Source organism: Gambusia affinis, linkage group LG08 (genome assembly GCF_019740435.1).
Source record: "Gambusia affinis linkage group LG08, SWU_Gaff_1.0, whole genome shotgun sequence".
NCBI classification, from domain to species: domain Eukaryota; kingdom Metazoa; phylum Chordata; class Actinopteri; order Cyprinodontiformes; family Poeciliidae; genus Gambusia; species Gambusia affinis.
The window spans coordinates 22,321,051-22,346,087 of record NC_057875.1 but is presented as its reverse complement, the minus strand read 5'-3'; the positions used below and the strand labels follow the sequence as shown (position 1 = coordinate 22,346,087).

Below are 25,037 nucleotides of genomic sequence, written 5' to 3'. Positions count from 1 at the left end.
GTGTATGCGTGTGTGCGTGCACGTGCACGTGCGGCAGGCTTTCAGCTCACATTCCAAATCAACATGCACTCAGCCATCGCCGAGGGACTAAAAATAATATCTAGGTTACAATGCTGCGCCGAGGCGCAAACACAACAAAGACTCAGGAAGTAGTCCTTTTCACCATGTTGCCATGGCAACCGGGCACGTGAGCAAGTCAGACAGGGGTGAGTGGTCAAAGTAAAAGTGAGGCCGAGTTGTCTCCTTAATCATAGGTTGAAAATACAGCTTTCAATTAGCCCCTCATGGTTGGCTAGACGGCAGCTAGCTTACAATCGCGGGTCATGCAGAGGGCGTTCAAAACTCCTATGAAAAGAACACCTCTGGATCAAACAAGGAGTCATTTTCAAAGCTTTGTAAAGGTTAGCAACTTAATTAAAATAAATCATTTTAAGTTTTGTTTTTTTCTTTTTACAAACTTAGACATCGGGGCTGAAACTGTGACAGCTATCTGTTGCGCTTCATGCTAATTTTTTCATATAACACAGTTGGAAAATGGAAAGCTGCTTAACTAATGTTCAGGTTAACTGAGGTCAGCAGATACATTTTATGGAGGCAATGTCAGCAAACAGCCACTGAAGATTAATTTGAAGTTATCGTTTTTCATTGCCGTCAAGCTAATCCTTTAGGAATACCTACTTATTAGGGGATACTGTTCCACATTAGTCATTTATACGGTCTTCTGAACTCTGTCATTTGCTTTTATGAACCAAAGCTGGAGTACTGTACAAACTCATAAAAACCCATTTCAGCTAAAAGAAAAGTATAATGGAAACCATAACTTTGTAAAACCTCGATTTCAGAAATCAGACAAAGCCAGTTTTCAGGTTTAGCATTTTTGCTACCTGAAAAAACGAAGATATCGCTTTAAAGAAGGTCATCCTTTCAAAATGAATCCGCCGTCACATAACCTCTGTGATGCCGCAGCTGACACTCCCGACTAAATTCCCAAAGGAAAACATTCGCAGGTGCTGAAAACTTTGGAAAGTAAGACTCTGTAGCTACCTGGCGTGATGTATGTAAAGAGTGAAACTGAGATGTAGACGCCGCTGTGAAAGAGTGTGCCTACTGCTCCATCAAATCTTTTAAGGGGTAAAGCAAATATACCTTTTACACTTTAGACATGCTTGAAAAGCAGAGCAAAATGATGGATGCATACCATAGTGACGAGTGAAACTAGGCTGACCTTAAAAACATTTGCAATGTCTTGGCGAGCATTGGCAGTAAGCCTGATGCTGTCTCTTATAAATCTTTCTGCTTTGTACATGATTAACTATGTCTAACAGGACTTGGTTAATAAAATGCAGTATGTGAATAAATATCCATTAATATTCCACAATATTTTTCATCTTAGGGGAGACTTTGTTGCAAAGCGTTATCTGTGTGATTTCATCTGGGAAAGTAAATGCAAACTACCGTATTTTTCGGATTATAGCCGCTTGGTTCAAAGCGTGGGAAAAAAGTAGCGGCTTACAGCCCGGTGTGGCTTTTCTGTGGATTTTCCTTCAACCACCAGGGGGAGCTCTTTGGCAGGAAGTGAATCATTGGAAGTCAAAATTGGAAATCAAAGAAGAAAGTGCTGATTTTCAATTAGGACAAGCACATGCTAGCAGCAGGCACCACAGATAAATGTTTTCAAACTCATACACCCAAACGAAGATGTTCATATGATGTCACTTTTAAGTTGAAGGCCATCGATCTGGCAGTACAGGAGGAAAATCGAGCCGCTGCACTAAAGCTTGGCGTGAACGAATCCATGGTTTGGCATTGGAGATGGAGGGCTGCGTCTTTAATAGCAGATTTAGTAAGCACACAGCCCTCTGCTTGTGGAAAACTGAGAGCGACGGAGATATCAGCAGCTTATAGCACAGTGTGGCTTACACATGTACGTTTACATTTTTTCCAAAATAATTGTTGGTGCGGCTTATAGTAAGGCGCCCTCTATAGTCCAGAAAATACGGTATTATTAATCCCTCTTCAAGGTGGGATTATAGTTCCATGATGTATAACAAGATTTACAGGCATAAACAAGACTTGGAAAGTCATGTCCGACAAGAAGAGGAAATTATTTTAATTTGATCCATTTGCTCGGTCAACAACAAGATTGCTATGCTGAGATTTGTTCCTTATTGTTTTTTATAATAAACAATAATAAGGAACAAATTCCCGTTGGAGTATTCCAACTTTTTGGGGTCAATAAATCCTGCTCTTACATAAGCATTAATAAACCCCTTACTTCTAAATGCTCTAGAAGCATTTTAAGTACTTGGAAACTTAGAGACTTTGTTTAAGCACATCACAAATTGCTAACCTTTAGCCACTAACATTACTAAAGTTGGCCTCTGTTTTGAGCATCACAGTTTTTTTTATGAGTCCAGGTAACATTTAATCAATGCTACTTCAAATCCCGGTTAGAACATTTTATTGTTTATCATCATGACCCTTGACCTGGCTGAATGTTTCATCCTCATTACCTCAACTTCACATATGACCAAACGATTCACACAGCAAACCTATAGCAAGAAACTGACTCTAAAGCTAGCATAGCTTCATACTCTTGTCAGGAAAATAATAGGGTAGAAATAAAGAAAGAGCTGTCAGGCAATTAATACAATCTCTTCTGAAAGGGGAAAAAAAATTCTTGCAGTGAACTAAGTGTCAATAGCTTCAGCCTTGGAAACCACACTCCTTTCCAGGTGGAGAGTTGAGCCAAGGTTGAGCTTGACTGAAACCAAACAGGTTGGAACATATGGTCTCTTTTTAATGGTTTCGTGCAGCTGCACAGAAAACGGATTTCATTTGGAAATAATCACAGAAAAAAAATTCCCAATGGCACATTCACATTAACTTTACACACACAAAAAAAAAAACAAAAGTGGCTGTCCGCTGAGTAATCCTTCTCTGTGGGTTGTTTGCCTGAAAAGAGAGAGAGCAGCGGTGGGGCGGGAGGGAACAGAAGCAATTTTGTAAAACCATTGGGGCATATAGAGTCCAGCGAAAATGTATTTACCCCATGTCAGATTTTCGATTTGTTCTTTTATTTTTCAGCTAAATGTCTTGGATCATTAAGCAAACTGTAAGTTACAGAATATGAAAAGCAGTTTTGTACTAATAACTTTATTTATTAAGAAAAAGAAGCTGTAATAACTAACATGAACCTATGTTAAAGATTAATAACCCCACAAACCTCAAGACATGTCGTACCATATGGAAGTAAATATGTGCCATCAGAATTTGAATAAAAAATACCTCTGAAATTTGAATTTTGTATATTAGTGCTTACTTTTTCAGTATTAAAATAAATTCAGAATATATTTTTAACCTAAAAAAAATTTCAATGTCATTATTTTTGCAGTAAAAAAAATTCGGTGTAAATTTTTTTACATGGTTGCAATTTTCAGTTATTAAAAAAATTCACATTCCTATTTCAAAGTGATCAAATTTTCAATATACATATTTTTCACAGTTTAAATTTTCAGTGTTAAAAAATTCAGCATATAAAAAATTCAACTTTTCAAAATTCGTTGTGCTCAAATTCGCCGTCTCAAATTCACCGTCTAAAAATTCGCTGTCTCAAATTCACCGTCTAAAAATTCGCTGTCTCAAATTCAGCGTCTAAAAATTCGCTGTAAAAATGGCCAAGGTTACTTCAGGTCACAGACATTAGCAATGGATGTCCGATTCCAACATCCACATAATCACGTGACACAACCGTCATATTGAAGAAATACCAGCATCACCCAGGCTGGCGACCATGGAGGCGAGCATAAACCCAACGGTGAGTTTAATGCTTTCATATTTCTATAGTATATTTTATTTTGTGCATGAAGTTTGATACATTATCTTAAAGCCTGATTTAAAACACGGGTTGGGCCGTTGTTAATCTTACACCGTGTAGTGCCGGCATATTACATCTTGCTACCTCCTAGCACCCCCAGCCCCTCACCTCTGTCCCGTCCAATTTCCCCAGTTTTATTTCAAAAGAAATACCACTTGGGTCAAGTCTAGAATCTTTAAAGAGAACTGATGGGTGGCGACATTCTGGGTTGTTTGTATGTTGTCTTAGGTGAGACTGAGACAGGCAGTCTTAGTAAAGTCGTAATTTTTCAGGAGATGCTACCGCTAATATGGCTGCCTTGTGTGCTTCAAAGAGGGGCTGTGAACACTTTCCGACATTAATTATAACCACAACCCCATTCTGATCAGCTACCGTATTGTTCAGGTGACTTCATTACAACATCATCCAAAATACTGCTTCTCTTATCTGACAATTGTTGATATACAATATTAATTTACATTCTTTTTACTTTGCCTAAAACCTCGTTCTGTTACCTAGCAACACTATAAACAACCGCCTTTGTTTTTCAGTTGATTTTAACTAATTTTCAAGAAAATATATGCTTGTAAGTACATCTGTTAACTTATTTTAGATTAAATATCATAATTTAATTTAGATTACTGTGACTTCTCAATGCTGACCTACTGATGTCAAAATACTTTTTTATTTTACTGGCAATTTTTTTAATGTTTTTTTTCTTTTTTCAAGGAACTTTTGCTGAATCATATTTTTGATAGACTCCGTGATCGTTTGGAGCAGGAAGAAGCAGTTTTATATCTGGGAAGAGTGTGCACAATCAAAGGTTTGTACAAATGACAAGTTTCAATATGTGATGCTTTTGAATGTCTATAGTAACATTAGCTTTGTGTGGTCTTCAATATGATGAGATTTGAAGGGCAGTTTTTAATCGTTTATTACTCCATAATTGAAGGACTGAGCGACTGTGGAGAGATCTGTGGACGGCTGTAACGTGCATCTATTATGACGTGCTACACTACCTTAAAGAAGAGGGATACCTGGACATTTCAAATGAAGCACTCCTCTTCTGTTGCCATTATGTCTTCCTGCCATGTCTGCAGGATGATCTGGATACTTTCTGCAGTGGCTGGGACAATCACCCACTTCGAACTGAAGCAACACGACTCCTAACCTGCTCTGGGTTCTTGGTCGTACACATCATCCAATTCCTGAACCCCACGGTGCCTTGACAGAGGTTATTAAGATTATAACGGAGGCTCAGATGTATTTGCTGAACATTTTATGTTCAGATTTTTATTTAATAACAATAGCTGAATAACGGCAAACGGCTGTTTGTAACCAAGCAACCAAAATCAACAAAGGCAATCATGTTTTAACAAGATAACTATCACATTTTAATAAGATACATATGACGTTATAACGTGATAGCGCTCAATTTTTTTTCCTGTGACAGCAATATGCTTCCGTGCCAGTTTAAAAATTCACCATTTATGAAATGTAAAGCAAAATGCTGATCATGTTACCACAGAGGTGAATTTTAGTGCTTTTATGGTAGACATGTCAGAGAACAAAAATGTTCTAAATTTGTAATTTGTTTTTTTCTTTACTCAAAAGGAACCCATTAGGTACATTTGTACATTGTTGTATTGCTTTACATTACTTGAATTATAAGAATCAGAAAAAGTTTTGTCTTATGTTGTTTATTTTCTAATACCTAAAGCATATATGAACTCATCTAAGTACATTCAATAAAATTTTGCATAAAAAAACAATTTCAGTTTCATATTTAAAACTGCCTGTACAAACAGTACTGACTCAGAGAAATGAAATATCTACTCTGAACATTGTGTTATTCTAGTTCCTCTAGTTTTGAATTTGACAAAACTAGAGAAATTAGAGTAACAGCAATGTTGTCGCCTAATGAGTAATACATATGATCACATTTAAACATATGTATCGAACTTGTGATCTGACAAAATCAGAAAATTGAATTGATTCTACATTTCAACAAAACTGTTTTGTTTTAACAAACTGATTCACAAACAAAGAACTGCTACAGCTTAAATGTAGATTGTTTTTTATTTATTTATTTTTTTAACAGGTCAATCACTCAAAGCAAGCCAAAGCCAGACTGCGTAGAGGAAATGCATGCTACAAAATCCTCACTGAAAGAGTTGTAATTCCAGTAGTGACAAGGAATTCTTAGTGTTTTGTAGCATGTGGTGTAGTTTCCACGAACAATCTCCACAGACAGACTTGCTGGCAGATTTTCCCATCCAGTCCAGAATTTCATCAGGTCTCCTCTTCCTCCACTCCGTGGTCTTTCAGTTAGTAAATTAAGTAAGTGGCTTGCAGATTCAACAATAGCATCCTGACTACCCTGTAGTCACAAAATATATAAAAGACAAAGTAGCAGTTGAAAAAGGATTAGTTAAAAAGAAATTTACACTTCATGAGAATGATCACTTTTACTCAGGAAAGCTCTGTGCTGTAGGGTTCCCACCTTTCAGAAATTAAAATAAGGATCTAGCAGATGGAAAGTGTCATTCTATTTCACTAGAGAAACTAAAACTGCAGTACCATAAGTTTTAAAGAATAAAGAGACAGTATAATTTCTTCAGTTTCCCTCTTAATTTTTTTTTACAATTGCTAGCATTCATCCTCACTGACACTGTTCAGCCTGGCATGTGTGTCTTCCCTCTCCTGTATCTTTGCTAGGACATGGTAGAGTATCGGTTGAGGACGTTTTAAAAAGACGCAGGTTGAGAACGGCTCACCACGACTGCTAACCCTCTTTTGCACCTAGTGTTTCTAGGCAACCGTGACATCATCAATGGTCCAAAGCGTTCTGGGGTCCTTACTAGCTCCCGCCACATTAGCTGAGCTTAACATGTCTTGTGTTTTATTTTTGTAATTATTGTTACACTAAATGTTTATATGCATGTGATAGGCGTTACTGTCGGACATACAGAAATACCGAACAAATCGCGTCTCGTTACGGGGCGATTCCGTATTTTACGAAGGGATGGCAATCCTACTGTGCTCTTCTCTCATTAAAATTATAGAAACTATATAAAACACAAATAAATCTACAATTTGTAAGATTAACAACGGCCCAACCCGTGTTTTAAATCAGGCTTTAAGATAATGTATCAAACTTCATGCACAAAATAAAATATACTATAGAAATATGAAAGCATTAAACTCACCGTTGGGTTTGCGTTCGCCTCCATGGTCGCCAGCCTGGGTGATGCTGGTATTTCTTCAATATGACGGTTGTGTCACGTGATTATGTGGATGTTGGAATCGGACATCCATTGCTAATGTCTGTGACCTGAAGTAACCTTGGCCATTTTTACAGCGAATTTTTAGACGCTGAATTTGAGACAGCGAATTTTTAGACGGTGAATTTGAGACCAATTTGAATTTGAGCACAATTTTGAAAAGTTGAATTTTTTATATGCTGAATTTTTTAACACTGAAAATTTAAACTGTGAAAAATATGTATATTGAAAATTTGATCACTTTGAAATAGGAATGTGAATTTTTTTAATAACTGAAAATTGCAACCATGTAAAAAAATTTACACCGAATTTTTTTTTACTGCAAAAATAATGACATTGAATTTTTTTTTAGGTTAAAAATATATTCTGAATTTATTTTAATACTGAAAAAGTAAGCACTAATATACAAAATTCAAATTTCAGAGGTATTTTTTATTCAAATTCTGACGGCACATATTTACTTCCATAGTACCAACCTTGGCAACAACCTTTAGCATGTAATAGTATAAACTAGCAAAAAGTGTTTTACATGTTGGACATTTTGCCCTGAAATGGTTTTTGATGAGTCCCACTGAACGGTTTCATCAGACTTAGGCAAAACATTTATTTTTAATTTTCCAATTCAAAAAAATGTTTGAATAGTTAACAGTCAATTCCGCAAAAGTGAAGATATTTTTTACAGATGCAATATTGATCTCGATGCTCTACTAAACCTAATAGATGGCAATGATTTTGTTTTTTATTTGCTCTTGAACTCTTTTAGATCAAGAGGTGACGTATTGCTTTTTGAAATCTCTGAGTCTTTGTCAACACCATACTGTTGCCAGCAGTCAGAACAGAGGAGATCCACTCTACTCCACGCCCAGAATGCAATTAAATCTAAATATTAAAGATAAATATCAATATTGATGCATGCTTGCTGCGCTCACAGTCTGCTTGCTATTACAACTTCTGACTCACCCCCAGGCGGATCTGTGCGTCCAAGTGAGACCGTTTGATACCCGAGCGCCGGGCTGCGATGAAGTTGTACCAAGCTGCGTCACTGACAGCCAATAGAAAAATTCAACTGCCTACGCACCGGTCAGACAAAAACAGAAACATAAAGATAGAACCCAAGATACCCTATTTAAACTGTTCCACTTTATGAGGTCTCTTGATTCATTCTGCTGGTCTGACGTTAATAAAACCTAGTTAAAGCGAAAATCGGATTATTCCAAAATAATCATTTGCCTCACGAGTAAAAAATTAATTGACAAATAGATCATGATTTAACAAAGGTCAGTCACTTCTTCACACAGACACAGGTTTTTTCTCCCTCTCTTACTGGGTGAAATCATCAAACGCTGCAGGTACACAATGTACGGTACGCAGTCACTTAGGTGAGTAAGTCGGTATGCGAGTCAACCACCGGGGAGGGTTCGGAGTCAGGGGTTCCCCAGCAAGCTGGGCAGCTGTGCTACTGACAGATCTGTGCAGGGCAGCATGCAGCCTGCCGCTCCAGATCCTTGGCACATCAAAGCTCCAGCCCCCAAAGCAAGCATCCCCCTTCACCCCCCGTTACTCTGCGGCCGGCCACTTCAAAAGCCTTTGAGGCGCATCACAGATCCCCATCAAAGGGCCCTGGACATAACCCACACAAGCAGGCCAGCCAAGAAGATATGATGAAAAGCATATTATAGAAGAAAGGTGGGAGGAAAAAGAAGAGATTTAGCAGGCATAGACAGTGATATCTTTTGTACAGATAATGCAGCTCAGCTTGTGAGGACTTCAGAGCAGGATAAAACGACTCAGCAAAACTCAAGTGCTTACTCTGTTTGTTTCCCCGTCTTCCCCCGCCTTGTACGAAAATGTTTCACCCTCCAAGGTCATTTGATATAAGCCGTTGGCCACACAGCCAATTCACACCTGAAATCGCTGGTCGGTTGCAGCAAACGGCCCCCTGAATGGCGGCATTGTTGTCCCCGTGGGGGGCGCTCAGACAGCAGCTCGCCAGCAAGTGGCTACAATGGGATCCTTAAAGCCTGGAATAATTTGACTAAATGCACGGGATTTGTGAACACGGATAATCACCGTTCAGCCACGCAACAAACCGACAAGGCAATCAACCCCCCACCAACTATTCCTCGGTTGAAGCGCCATTGTTTTCCCAATGCGACCAGACCCCGCGTTACACCGAGTTTTAAAGTTTTATTTTGGTACAGTAGCAGCTGCTTTGTGCACACGTGCAACATGGATTATTGGTTTTCAGGCTGGAGTAATCTTTTCTATCCCGTAAACATTGTGCGCATGACTCCTTCAGAGCGCCTCTTATTACCAATCCAAGTATCTCCATTTCCATATGTCTCATGCCTTTGCTCAATGCGCTTTTGCAACTTCAACAATATTGCTGTCAAAAAAGCGTTGGGCGGCAAAGCTGAAGCGGCTGCGTCTTTCTTCCGCCGCTCATGATGGCTTCACTTCCATACGCCTCCCCACGCTGCTTCATATGTCCAAAACGTCAAAAGGATGTGTTATGGACCGTTGAGAAATCACTCTCCAGCACAAGTCACCCAGTGTTCTGCCATCCATAAGAGAGAGGGAGGGAGAAGAGAAGATAAGGGGTTTATATTCTTAAGGGGTGGGAAGAAAAGAATGGAGGGGGCAGCCTGCCTTTGGAGGAGCTTACGGCCCAGTGTGGCGAATTAAACAAAATGCCCAGACAGAATTAGTTCCAAGGCAGACTGGGTCCCATTCTATGAAACTCAACCATTAGACGGATTAAACGTAATAACTCAGCTCGCGCTGCCGCAGCTGCATTATGGTTGCCCCCGCGCGTCCTGTAGGGCCGCCGCTGCCGTGTGTGGGGAGGAGATTAATGCTCACATATGAAAAGTGACAACTTGGAGAGAGAGTGCTGTAAACGTGGGGGTGGGGTGGGGGAGATAAACACAGTACCAAGCTGTTAGAGATCGCGCTCGTCATCCGGAGACGGCAGTGTTTGACATCGTGTTGTGACTTGGGCTGTGTGTTGTGATTTTCCGCGGTGAAGTGCGGATGTGAAAGGCCACGCTTGGTGACGATTCGCTCACAAAAGTGTGCTGCGAAAGCCCGGGTAAACACCAACGTATTGGAGGGCATTTCTTAGGAGTCTGCCGGAACATGGAAACGTCAAGTCGGACCCCCGCAGGTCCGGGGGGGCTACGCGCGGTGCAGCTGACGTTTCTGCTATGTGAGTGGCAGGCCGACTGATTAACTTACTTACTGACTGGCTGCTTTGCTTTACTGGTTGGCTTCTGCGCTACGTGGCCGACTGCAGCCCCCCCACCTCGCCCACCGTGCACCTGTGTATAAAAAGGCCCTTTGTCAGCGAGGCCTAATTTGATCTGACGCACCCTTCACATGTGGAACAGCTCAGCAGCTCCGCACAATCTGGTTATTGCACCATCGGTGTCAGTAACAGAGGACACAACACGTAGAGGAGGAGATAGCTGGAGAGAAAGATGTTGGAAAAGAAAAAAAATAGGAAAGGAAACGACTTTGGTTCATGTGATAAAGTAGATAGCATTTATTTATCATTTGTTCCTTAAATAAATATCTAATTTAGTTCATCAAGATACTTTAGTTTATGTTGCTTCACTTACTGTCCAGAGTTTGCTTTTTAAGCTAGCACTACTGAACCATTAGATCAATACGAACTTTTCAGTTTTTAGTAAATTATTTGTGTAAGTCTTTTTTTATATTCAATATTGTTTGTCCGAACAGGATGAGTGGGGTCGGCCCAGCATTTCTTGTTTAAATGGCTTCATGATGTCACTGATTACATCACTGGGTTACGACCAAAAGGAAAGTTTTCTGTTTTGTTTTGCATTGTTTATCCTCTGACTTGTCCTGTATTAAATGTTTTATTTTGCAGACCATTGAGTTGTGTTGATGTGTTTGTAAATTAGATTAATAATCTCATTCCCGTTTCTTTATTGAAATTTTATTGCTTGGTTTGACCCATTTTCTAACGGTACAGACTAATGAAGTGCATGTGTGTTTTCCATGCTGTATGAAACCAGAAAGATTTTCGCTACTGGGAAGTCAAGCTGTCAGAAACCCAAGGAGTCAGAAATAAAAATCCACCAACATGAACAGTTTGCCGTTTCCGTCATTCCTTGACACTTTGACTACACTGCTTCACAGTTCACCTTACACAACTTTTTTCCCCTACCACTTCTCATTTTTCTGCAGATGACACACTGTTGTCCTATTGTGGTGCTCATCCACACACTGCCACACATATTTCTAGATTCTGTTGGTGCATTTGAATCCTCCCGTTTCCATTCAGGAGTTTTTTTTGTTTGTTTTTTTTGTGCCAGAAACTGAGATTTTTAACAAATCTGTTTGTGGTGTGTCCATGTGGCCTGGATATGCCAAGATTATTCCAAAACAATGACGTACACTTCCCTCTTCTCACCGGACCGTGATTGCTTTTGATGCTTCGAACCTCAACAACAATGTAAATGTTTATTTGTGGGTGCGGGTCGTTTTGACCATTCATCATTTTGCGACTGGACTTTTTGTTCCGCCATACCCTAAGCTTTTTGCGATGAAGCGTAAAATCTGCCGCTGGACATTTTGACCCAGCCTTGCATCAACTCATATCTGCTGGAGGAAAACTCCCGACTCGCTGACCAGTAAGGAATAAAGTAATTTTCTGTAATCTTCTCAAAGATTACTAAAACAATACTCCACTTCTCAAATGCGACATGACAACTTTGTGTAATTTACTTCAGATGTGGATCACAGACAGAATGGCTGTGCTACCATTAGAGCGCTCACCACCAGTGTTGGCATAGTTACTTTGAAAAAGTAACTTTAATCGGACTACTGATTACTCCTTGAAAAAGTAACTTAGTTAGATTACTGACTACTTGATTTGGAAAGTAACTAAGTTATATTAAAAGTAACTTTTTAGTTACTTTCAGCAGCTGCTAACGACAACGCTCCGCCTCCTGTGAAAATGTCAGTGAGCTTTGTCAAAACTTAATTGCAAGCTATTTTATAATGGTAACATCAACAATGTGTCTCCATTGATAAGGCTGAACTGAAGAGGAGATTGTAGAAAAAACAGTACAAAAAAATAAAAACGTGAGTAATTTGTGTGGTCCACTGTTGTCTGGAAAACTCTAAGAAGGATTTTAAAGCCCCCCCCCCCCTCCAGGTTCTGCGTTACGGCCCTGCGTTTGGTGTCACAGCACACAGAGCTCCTCCTGCTGCTCCACCACTCAGATGGCTACACAGATTTGTGACACTTATCTTAATATTAATAATTATAATGGTGTTAAGTTGCCATCATAATTATTGGCAACTACGGACACGTTCATTCGTGGCTGTTTTCACATTTTTATTTTTTTTTTATATATATATATTTATTAGGTTTTCAGAATATAACATACATAAATCATACATGAGAGTATAAGTAAATATATATGCACATATACACGCAGACTTACATATCCATATATATACAGTATGTAACAAAATCCTGTATGAAAGCAGTATACTCTTATCAATCCAGTAACAAAAATAAAGACATACAATAACCAAAGAAAAGAAAAGAAAAGAAAAAAAAAAACGCAAAAACTTTTAAATAAAAAAAATAAAGATAAATAAATATTATAACAGCAAATCAGGTTACACTGCATTGAGTACCATCTACAATTAATGAATGGTAATACCTGTCTGTAAGGGCATAGGTGGCATATTAAGAAGCTGAGCGAGTGCTTGGGTCGACCCTGGATCGGGAAAGATGATTCAAAACTGGCTGCCAGATACTACAAAACCTATCAGAGAAGCCCACAACATCATATCATAGCCTCTCCAAATGAAGAATCTCAGTGAAGTCGCTCAACCACATTTTAAACTGAGGAACCTTGTCAGTTTTCCAGAGTCTCAATATTACTTTTTTGGCTATTACCATTCCATACACCACTGTCGTAGTGGCTATTTTCACGTTTATTGCGTTGTTCATATTGGTCTCGATGTTTGCAGTTTTCTCGAGCGCAACGCGAAGCTCGACGTCATTCAGAGGTAATATATTAACTTGACATTAACAAAGACACAGCGGGACGGATCATCCGGGAAATGATGAACAGGGAGAGACTGAGTAAAACTACCTTAATGACGGACAAATTCTGGGATTTATTATGAGTCTCTGCTTATTTCAAAGCCCAAATGAGCAACTTCACGTTCAAAAACGAGCCCAAAAAGGCGCAACCAGCAACTCGTTAAATTTTCAAGCGACTTTAAAAAAAATGAAGCCCAAAGCCGCTTATAATAATCGGACTTGGCGACAGAAACTGAAAATAGTTCCAGTTTTTCCACCAACAAAATGCGCATCTCCCTCCATTGTTTACATTTCTGTCACATAGAGACGTCGGTCACTCGACAAGACGAGTAGAGGAAATATGATTAAATAACAAAAGAAGATAGTAACGCACAGTGATTTTGATAAGTAACTGTAGTCTGACTACTGGATTTGAAATAGCAACACGTTAGATTACTAGTTACTGAAAAAAGTGGTCCGACGTCAGTAACGCATTACAAATTAACGCGTTTCTGACATCACTGCTCACCACTATGAATTAACCGAGATGAAAAATTGAGCAGGAGCAAGACAAGGCTGAAGAAGAACTAAACAGATCAGGTCCACCTCATCAATCAGACGAACGTACAGACCCGTCTATCTGGACGGCTTTCAGCGCCGCTAATTTAGCAGCTAAACTATGATGGCAAGGCTACTGAAACGGCCGACAGCGGTTCAAGACGTCACACAGAACTACATGTCAATTCAAGATGGATTTATATTGCTTTCTCTGCGAGTTACACCTTTCACTCAATACATAGAGTGACTAAGTGTCCCTCAGGACACAGCAGACGGCAGAATCAGCCGTCTTTTCCCTCCCCACTTCACTTTTGCTGTTCCCTTCTCCGTCTGCCCTCCCCCACCTCCCCACGGGTCAGCCTGGTCCTGCGCCTCGCCTGTGTATTTAAACTAATTGCTCATGGCAGTCTAGGTGTCTGCATAAGGGCCTGTCATAAGCAATCTGCTGGCATGAGTAGCAGCCTTGTGCACGAACTTAATCCAGTCAAAAGCCAAACGGACGTCTAGAGGAGGGCATGTGGGGGGGGGAGGGATGGCGGACGTTGAATTGGGAGGATTTTTGTTTTGCCAACTGCTTCCGTAAAATAAATAGAAAAAAAGACGTGGTGAGAGTTTTTAATCTCTTCAAAGTACAAGAAAGACACTTCTATCTTGGGAAAAAAAATGTTTTAATTACCTTGAGGCTGTAATTACTAGAAGAAACTCAGTTGTTTTTGCGCATTTTTGGTTTGTTTTCATCCCTTTTTCTTGCTTGCACCAAATGAGTGAAGAATCAGACTTAGTGATGTGCCTCTTGTTTTTTTTTAACAGCTCTCTAGATTTGCCTCGACGGCGTGGAGACTGTGTGCCGGACACCTTTGACACACAGAAATTCCTCACCCGCCTACCCACTGCTGCTCCAAGTGGCCTGACTGGGAGGCAGGAACTGGGAGGCAGAGACTGGGAGGCAGAGACTGAACGTGGAGGCTCTCTGTGGCGTGGCGACTCCGGTCCGACGCGGCAATAAGCAGCAGAGGCCCCTCTAGCCAGACTTAAGGTCCTATAAGTGTTTGGGAAACAGGCCCATCAATGTCAAAGCCTTTTATTGCTCTGGCTTCCTATTGCTTTTCCCTGCTTGGGGGCCAGTATGAATCAACTCCCAGCACAGGCAGTGGGATGGGCTCACCTTTCATCACTTATAACTTTAGCAATTAGGTAAGCACACATGAGAAATGACTCGATATTAACAGAGGAAGGTCATGGGTCGGTTCAAGTAGGGGTTTAGTAGGGGCCTGTTGAATTACCGAAAGATCTTCAGTACCTTTCGAGTGTTGAAGATGAAACTTTGTTCGGGAAATTATTCAAAAACGTTATGAACGAGAGAGAAAAGCACTTAGATATATAGCTTTATTTTTAAAAATAGGAGAAATTAAATTAAAAGTAAAAAAAAATAAATAAAATAAAAAAAGAATATGGCTTTGATTTACATAAGAATTCACTGTGGAAAAAAAAAAAAAAATCATTATCTAAAGAATCTAACCTTTTCCAGGTTTTACAAGTTTGGTCCGCACATGTCAACATGCTCCCTTTTTGTGTTTTTACAAATAAAGTGGACCCCAGTATTCTTGGGGACTAGGAACCATAGCTGCTTGTTAAAATCATCAAATGCTTCAGACTCGCTCTAAAAGGACTTATAATGACCTATTTCAATAGTTTAAATCTAAATATACCTTAATGTTCCTAAATATGCACAGTGTAAGCCATCTTAACCAATACACAATATCCTCTACTGGCTGTATTGCGAACACAAGTATGTCAAATAGATCAGGTCAAGGTATTTCAGCTTCCAACGCCGCGTTTTCTTTTGAGTATTTTAGATACAATCAAAGAAGAATTTTGCAAATAGGCAAATCTGCAAATACTGAACCATAAATAGGAGAGAGTTCACTGTAGAGTAGATTAGACATTCTGGAAATATTGGACTTCAAATATGAAAGCGCTGTAGTCACTGTGTAATCAAATGAACCAAACCCTTTGAAAAACCTGCTCACCTGAGGGGGCGCTGCACCAAGAACCACTGAGGGAAATGACACAGAAACCTGTGAAGAAGACACTGAGTGAAACCTCCTTTTTAACAAAAGGTAAAAAATGGAGTAGTGTCAGCCTTTTGTTGTTGGTTAAAAGAAAAGACCATGAGCCATTTCCCCCGCAGCACTAGATCTCTGTGTTAGTTTTGATGCACTTACCCAGCATGCCCTGCGCTATAATCCACTTCCTGCTCTTGGCGTGGCCTTCAACCTGCTCACAGATGGATTTGAATCGCGCCAGAGTTCACCAAGACGGACCAGAGTTTGACTATCTGGTCCGTATTAGAGTTTGATTGCATGGTCACATCTTCCAAACTGAACAGACTTTCAAGGCAAAAACTTCAGTTTGGTTGAAGCGGACAACACAGGACTGCAGTGAATGCACCCCAGTTTAGAGCCAGCCAATAGCATTGTGTTCTGATACAAACTTTGCCAAAACGAGTCGCTCTAAGATGATCTTTTTAAACTAATTGGTTAAAGGTTTAACTTTAGATATGATTCGCAACATGTCAGTTTTTCCTTTATTCGCCATGTGAAGTGAGAGGTTCAACATTTTAGCCATGGCAGTCTTGGAAACCCAGATGTGAAGGCATGCACACGCAAAGGTTTCACGAAAAAAATATTGAAAATATTCCCTGGTGAGAAAATAGAAAATGACCAGGAAGAACTTTGACATTTTTAAACCAAAATCTTGTCTGGAAAATGGCAGAGAAGTGGCTTTTGCTGCTTTTAATGTGTGATTTATTTGTTTGTTAAGTCAGTGGAATGCACACAATTAAAATTCAGGGTCTTTTTAAATTACAAAATTTTCCACCAAAATGTTTAAATAAACTTTTAAATTTAACAACCGAGGAAAACAATTATATTGTATTTATTTTAGAGCTGCTGAAAAGTGCAAGACTTGAATAAAGAACAAAAAGGTAGAAGCTGGTCCTTTCTGTCAATAAGGTCAGTCTTTTCTTCCAAACAGATTTATTATTTCCACAACAATAAATCTGTCTTTAGTCTCCTTTTCTCCATACGCGTCGTCACGATAAACTCCCCCATTTCCCGCCGAGGGTCACTGGGCCTCGGCGGCAGCATGGAGGCGGGAGGCAGGGTGCGGAGCAAGTGGACGGGCGCCGCGGACGCTGGCGTGTGACAAACAGCCTGGTTTAATGCTCCTGACAACCCTGTGAGATGAGCCTCTGCTTACAACTGCACTCCTCCTCGCATGTGTTTTTCCTCTCCGAGCCTCAAACACCAGACAAATCTGTTCCACACACACACACTAACACGCAAACATCTTCCCCCTAATTACAACGCAGTTTGTTCATGAAAGACAAACTTTCAACTTTCAACACCAAAAGTTGCTTCCTATAAAAATATGTGTGCAAATCAGCACTGGAGAAGGTTTTTTCTTGTACGCGGGCCGTTTCCTTCTTTAAATAACATCACTGCAGTTGTTTTTTTTTTTTTTTTTTTTTGGGTGTGGGGGTTTTAACTGAAAAAAAAAGGGGTGATTTCTGTAGAGCTGACAGATCGATCAGATTACAGCCGGTCCACTGAAGCCGCCAACTGCAGCCAGAGCCTGACGATAAGCAGGCGGAGCGATTTCGGACGGAGCAAAACAAGTCGAAAACATTTACGAGGCGATTCTCTCTCCCGCGCATGCGCACACACACACACTGGCTCGACACCATCTGTCCTGGAGTAAATCTTTTCACGTTTGTTATTATGTCATCGTTCCCGTCGTCGGAGCCCGCCGAGCCAAACGGCCCGAGGAAGAATCTGAGCTCCCGTGTACTACAATATCCTGTATGCACTCAAAACGACTCCCTCTGCCTTTCCAAGCTGCATCAGAGCCCCCCCGAACCGGAGACGTCCAGCTTTGTCTTCATTACATTTTTGGTGCATTTCAACCCCGCAGATCAGGCAGCGGAGCCTCCAGCAGCGAAACACTTTTCCTGCATGAAAACGGACGACTACACAACATGTGTTTTTGATGGCGTGAAGGTGAACGCCACACAGAACATAACGTGTTGCTCAGAAAGCTAAACCCATTGAGTGATTCTCTTTGATATTATTCTTTCTTATGGCAGTCAGGACAAAAGAAAGGGAGGAGGGGGAGGTGTTGTGTTCCCGTAAGCGGTCGATAAAATGAAAAACAGTGAAAAGAAAAAAAGAAAAGAAATAGCTGGCCCAAAGGCAGATACCTCACTTCCCAACAGAGCGCAGTGCATTTCCTGAAACTGACAACTGCTCCTACTTGTAACGAGTCCGGCCCAAACGTGAAAGAGACGAAGAGAGAGACGGAGGGAGGGAGGGAGAGGAAAAGAGAGCAGGGCTTGACCTACAGTAAGGCGAAAAAAAGGTAATGGAGCTATAGAAAAAAAAAAGACACATGCACGTACACAGAGTACCTGCTATCAGTTGAGTCAATATATTATTTTTTTTTTTTAACACCTCCCTCTGACGAGGAACATCGCACGTGCTGAGTGGCAGGAAACACACCAATCTGACAGATGAAGGAACGTGCGGCTAACCGTTTTCATTTTCAGGCCCCCCACCCCAAAAAAAAAGTTGAGCCAAAATGGTGACAGAAAGGGAGACTGAGAATTTGAGCTGGTCTTGCGTAGCCGTGAAGGTCACGTCCTGCTGCCGACATCAAACCAAACAACATTTCAGCAAAGCCCGACGTCTCTGGGTTTATTTGTCTGAGAGAAAATCCAGAAGGAAAGCAACGGATTAGATCCACACCAAAAGAAAAATAAAATATCTGAAGCAGAAAAGGACATTTTTATGCAACGTCACCTGTGTGCGTGCGGGAGTGCATGCTTGTGTGTGTGTGTGTAGGGCTGTAGAGAGGAGGGATGTTGCAACACCGCACCCTGCTGGTCATGAAGGGAAATTAACTTACTGAGCCAGCCTTTAGGCCAGGAGTGTCAAACTCCAGTCCTGGAGGGCCGTTGTCCTGCAGTGTTTTGATGTGCCACAAGTACAAAACACTGGAATGAAATGGTTTAATTACCTCCTCCTTGTGTAGACCAGTTCTCCAGAACCTTAATTATTCCATTCAGGTGGTGCAGCAGAGTTGCAGGACACCGGCCCTCGAGGACTGGAGTTTGACACTTGTGCTCTAGGCTTTTTCGTGTTTTTAGCTCCGCTATATTTTATTGGCTCCTTTCTGGATTATCCGTCTAGTCCATGCAAAGTTAAAATTAAAGTCCTACTGTTGCAGAAATGGTTGACTCCTTTAAATCCGGAATGAAAAAAATTAACTTTCCACCATGAAGGTCAGAGAATGTTATGATTTGTTTGTTCCATTTCTTAAATTTTACTATAATTTTATATATATGTTTTTTCAGTATTTCTATTCCTGTTTTCCTCTTTTTAAAGCACACCACGTAACAGTTCCCACAGGACGTTTTTTGTGATTGCTGCAGCCCAAAATTGCCGTTTACCTGAGAACACCCTGCATCATCGTCCTGCTGCTGGCCTTTAGTCTAAAGTCTCGTCTCTGACTCTTTGCTCTTTCTATTGTGATAATAGAGATTTATTATAAATATGTGGGGAATCAACAGTGAGCACAACTTCTGTGCACAAATGAAACAGGGTTGTTGGGTTTACTCCAGGCATTAACTAACTAGCAGGATGTAAAACAGGTAACACCACATTAGTATGCTTGTTAGCAAGCTTAATATGTTGAAGCTAGATATTCTAAATCAAAGCTAAAGGCCTTTTGACTTGAATATTTCCACTACCCTACTTAACACCTAATCAAAATCTACATTAATTCATTGTCTTTGATTTTGCACTTTTCCAAACTGAGCCAAACAAACTCATTCAATCAGTCTCAGTTCTGCTTGAAATGCAACAATATTGCTCGTCACACCACTACCAGTAACGCCGCTCTGTTTTTAAAGCCTCCGTGTGGCTGATTCCTTCAGGACGAATGGGAATTTTCAACTGCTTGCGCCCACGACTGACATCTGCTGATCATTTATATTAGCTTATCTACTTTGGTGACCAAAAACAAACACTAAATGGTCAACCGAAAGCCTTCTGAATAGGAAAACTCAAACTGGATTGCAGAACAATTCACAGAGGTGAAAATAAAGCCAAACACATTGCTGTTTACCGGATGAATTTTCTGACAGACATGGAGTGGCACTGCCAGCATATGTGCTGGTTTTCAGTGGTTTGGGCTGGAAGGCCCTGCTGACGTTACCACACACTTTCTTCCTCATTTCTCTAAGTGGCTTTGATGAAAAATAATAAGGCTCAGGAAATAAAGCTGACCCAGTATAAATAGACCAATATGGGCTGAAGAGACTGACTAAGCAGGCTATTAGTCATGTCTACTTGTTGGTTGTGAGCTGGAGGAACCAGAACAAGAAGTAGCCGACTCCTCTTTTACTAAAATAACCTGCTGGCTGCCCTTTCACCTTCTGTCAAGTAGAGAAACCCAAAAGTCCGTTTCTCTCTTCGCCTCGGCGCGGCTAAGGTGCGACGAGTTCAACTGGAGTTCCAGATCAGTGCCGAAACAGCGCTGCTGTGGCTGCCTTTTTTTTCTTCCAGGCAAGAAAAAGCGAGTCACCTTCCTGCGTATTCTGCGGTGAGGCTGCAGATGTGTGGGGAAGCGGTGGCCGTCGACTGTAAGACGTGCAAAGTGCGACGGGGCCCGGCGACGCTCCCGCGATACAAGACGTCAGAGCAAGAAGGGCGCTGATGGGTTGTTTTTCTCTTTTCTTTTAGTTCTTCTTCTTTCCACAGTGGTCAGCGAGATAAAGAAAAACTCTTGAGGGATTACATTTCGATTGAAAATAGGAACCGTCTTTCAGAGAAATTTCATTCAATCTCTTGCAAAGAAGGAAGTAAAACAAAAAAAAACACTGATTCTGAGAAAAGCCTGCTGAGCTCTGCCCATATCTGTGGTGAGGTACAGTAGCTTCTTTTAATTGGTGATGTTTACTGGAAAATGCAAGTTCAGAAACTGGTTTAAGAGGAACCTTTCACTGCGCAACAAGAACAAAATACGCATTTAGACACATTTTGAATAGAAAAGACCCATTGCGTCTGCAGAAAGACCTGAATGCCAGTAGCATGTTGTGGTTCAGAGTGCAGTGCCATGCAGAAATTTTGACACTTCACAATTTGTCACATGAGAACCACAAAACTCCAATTCAAAGATGGTGGAAAAGAGGACACATGAGCTTCAAAATCTGAAAATTCATACAGCTAACAGCTGGATGGGGGCGTTTCTACCAGCTTTTTATGTAAACAGTAGGGGATGCAGCAAACCGAATCAATTCCCACGATTCAGACTTCAATAAAATAAAACAGATCTGACGTCTGTCGGCCTCCATGTTGAAACTACGCGGGACGTTCTGATTTGACCACGCAGCTGGCACTGGAATGTGCTCAAGGCACCGTAATACAGAGGGAAGCAGAAAAACAAAAGAGAGAGAGATTCAACAGGTCTTTGTTTGAACGCTAACATTTGGACTCGGTCAGTGTCTGAGCTTGACGTGAGCCTCACTGGGTGCAACGTTCACAAGATGAAGATTGAGCGCTTCGGGACGGAGCCGAGCTGCGGACCAGGAGCGCCTTACCCTCTGGTACAGAGCTCTGTGCGGCGTGCTGGGTGATCGGTCAGACATTTGGCGACGCATTTTCTTCAGAAATGTTGATATTTCGCTTCGACTAGTCTGCTTCCACTATCTGTTCTTCGAATCTGCAGGGGGCAGGAGTACTTTTAAGAAATCTTTACTACATGTGGTGAGGAGCTCTGTACATGTTTTGCTATTTTTCACTTAATATCTGCAAAGACTAATGACTAAAAACTTCTGGATTGAAATTGCAACCTTGTTGACAGCAGAGGAAGCCGTGTGGAAAAAGGTGTGGTGCGCTTTCTCTATGCGAGCGCTTCGTAGAAGCAAAACGAAGGATTCAGGGAGAGAGTAACAACATCTGAGCATGGAATGATATTTAATATTTTTTTTTATGTTAAATGTCATCATAAAAAATATTCCCACCCCTAGTAGATAAACAGATTTTTTTGTCCCTCATCCTTCTTTGCAAAAGAGCTCAAGCTCAGTTAGAGTGGACGGAGTGTGTCTGTGAGCATCAATTTTAAGGTGCCGCCACATATTCTCGTTCGGCCTTAGTTCTGTGCTTTGACTGGACCGTTCATGAAGACGCTTTGATCTGAACTATTCCACTGCAGCTCTGACTGAATGCTTGGGGTCGATTTCCTGTTCAAACCTGAATCTCAGTCCCCGTTTAAAGTCGTTTCCAGCCTCAAATGGGATGTTTTCCCCAAGTTTTACCTCGCATGCATCTTCCCCATCAACCCTGATCGGCTTTTCTGTCACAGCTAAAACCAAAAACATTCCCACAGCGTGATGTCACCACCGCCGCCATGTGTCACACGTTTCGCAAGCAAGCCAGAAAATTCAGTTTTGGTCTCATGTGACCAGAATACCTTTTCCGAGTATTGTTTTCTTTTTTTCTTTTGTTTTGCCAATGGCTTTCAACTGTGTGGAGTGCCAAACTACACGTTGTCTTGACAGATTCTCCTCAGACCACAATACAAACGAAAATTTATTTTAAACACTGCCACCCAAACATGAGTGGGTACGTTCTTAAAAGGAAGTAAGGTGAAGTATTTAAGTCACTTTCAGACGTAGACAGGGGCTCATTTACACAGGTGGGGCAGCCACTTACCCCGGGTGGGCTCGGAGTGAGGAAGACACAAACGCGTGCTCGTGCACGCTCACACGTATCATGATATAAGTTCCTCTTTGATGGGACCGGATGTCAGAGCTCCCCTTTTCGCTAACCCCTCCTCCCGTGCAGGTCGACGCCCTGCTCCGCCGTACCTCCCTGCTTCTGCTCGCAAGAGAGCAGAAACCACAGAGCACCGGCAGGCGAGCTTCATCAATAAGCCCTCTATTCTCGCCACGCTCTGGAACAGTGGGCTCCCTGACTGGAGCTCCAGCACCTGGACGCAGCGCGTCAAGAGGCCCGGGCGTCTGCGAGCGCCGCTCCTCGAAAAAAAAAGAAAAAAGAAAGAAACTGCCACACCTGAATAAACCCCTCAAACAAACCACATCAAATGGCGGGAGGGAACCTGCGAGCCTAAGATCTGCAAGGAGTCCGGCCCAAAAAAAAAAAAAAAAAAAAAAAACATGGTCGGGCCGGGAGGGCCATGAAAGGCGAAAGAGTCGGTTGTGCAAACAGGCCGCTCAGGTGCCGGATTACTGCTTTCATTAACAGGAGAGAAGAAGAAACTGAGCCGTGTACAGGAGAGAGTGTGGAGCAAAACGATAGAGGATATTTATACAGGTGCTTCCAATGGAAGCCGAGAGGGCAGCACCGCTGTGACAGAGCAGCATCTACAGCAAGTCGAAGGGTTTGGTTGAGTCCGTTTCATTTTGCAGTATTTAAAAACAGATCTGCCGGGATTAAAGAAAAGATCACAGAAAGGTCTGCTGTGTAAGACAGAAAGTCTCAGACTGATGGTGACTGACGCAGCCAAACTTTACGGGTCGTTTGCAACAAGCCACATCAAAATACGAATAATAAAACGTCATCGTTGTCTTCATCACAGGTTCTCGTTCATTTCAATCGCTGACTCTAATTGTGCAAACTAGAATTACAAAAATTTATTTGCTTGATGGAAACACGGCAGTTTTGGAAGAACTTGTTTTTTGCTAAAAAAAAAAAAAGGGGTTTTGGATAAGGTGGTTTTTCAACTGGATCGCAGTTACGTGTGTTTCACACTTAGGACTTTGGAACTATCTTATGAACAAAAACCAAAACGCTAAAGCATCAAAAGCAACATCCGTGTAATCATTTGATGGATTGTTATTTAGAAAGTAATCTAATTTAATGAAGGTCGTTCAGAAGTCACCTACTGGTCGCCACGAATTTATCAATACACATGGTTGCAACTGGACGAAAATTTCCCCGCGCTATACCACGACTTGACTTCCATTGATGGGAACCCTAATAGTTTCATTTTCTCTAATTCTACTGGCTAATTACTTTAAATGACTATTTAACCTCGGCGTCACAGAGCTGCAGCCCATTAAGGCAAACATGATTAAAATTAAAATGAGCCAGCAGCACAGTAGAAGGAGTAATAAATTATGAAGGCTGCTAGGAGAAACACTAATTGTCATTACATTAGTTCTGCAAGTGAATAATTGCTCGCAGCTCTCCAGTAATCAACCCAGAGACTTTTGCGCTTTCTTCTTTCCCTAAATCCGTCTCTGCCCCGGGCGGAGAGAAACAGAGCAGGGATGATGTCACTGAGAGACTCCGTGATTCATGTTGCGAAAACAGCCATTTCCTGAGTTATTTTTACTTCCCCATTATCTCTGTTTTTATTTGCCTTTGTGGTGGTGCAAGTCTTCATGAGGGGCTCGTCAAAACAGATGCCAGGGACGAAGAGGTTGCCGTGGATTTCGAATGTGCGCTCCTCCACTCACAGGTGAGCTCTGCTCGGTACAGTCAGCGCAAAAGAGTCGACATTTTACCGAATCGACGTCAGATCCCACCAAAAAACTCTGGGTTATGAATCCAGCTCTTGTTTGTCTATTTTTCACTCACTGCAGCTGCGGACGCCGGTCAGGCCGGCCTCGTTCAGGAGTACTTATCCATGCTGACTTTGGACTGGCGCCTGAAGCGCTGCACACCGGGATGCTTACCAAACCAGCATGCATGCGCGACGGGTTCACTTCGGCCCATTAGTCTGCGCGCCCCGGGCTCGTCTTTGCTGGTGCTGACGGAGCCAGAAGTGCTGCTGAGATGAACCAAAGCCGCTGCAGCAAATGTGGTGCAGGATTATTCATACCCCGCTTAATTTTTCCCCACATTTTGTCCAGTTACAACCACAAACTTTCATGGATTTTATTGGGGTTTTACGTCGACTCGCCAACATGAAGTAGCGCATAATTCTTAAGTGGAAGGGAAAGAATACTCGGCTTTAAAAATGTGCAACATTAGAAATCCGGCGTTTGAAATCAGCCACTCTTCCCTCTCATTTTATTGTTGCTAATTATGTCAGTTTTTTTTTCTTTTTGCTTTTCTTTTATTGTGCAGCCTGGGAATGGTGGGAAGAGTTAATAGTTAAGATGGGTTAGTCAGGCTTGGAAAACCTTAAAGAGGAAGTAAATATCTGAAACCGGTGCAGATTTTTACTGTGTAGCAGCACA

The 25,037-nt window shown here is 41.4% G+C and overlaps 1 protein-coding gene across 3 annotated transcripts in view; it reads right to left on the bottom strand.

Moving 5' to 3' along the window:
* kcnq1.2 (potassium voltage-gated channel, KQT-like subfamily, member 1.2) overlaps positions 1 to 25,037 on the bottom strand; it is a 201,288-nt gene that overhangs the window by 123,565 nt on the left and 52,686 nt on the right. Inside the window, exon 15 of one of the 3 annotated variants that reach the window (XM_044124891.1) lies at positions 16,411 to 18,530. The exons of the other annotated variants lie outside the window; for them this stretch is intronic. Within the exon in view, the coding sequence (XP_043980826.1) occupies positions 18,371 to 18,530 (160 nt within the window). The 3' untranslated portion in view covers positions 16,411 to 18,370. Of the gene's footprint in view, positions 1 to 16,410; positions 18,531 to 25,037 lie in introns of those variants that run through there. 3 annotated transcript variants of the gene reach the window in all.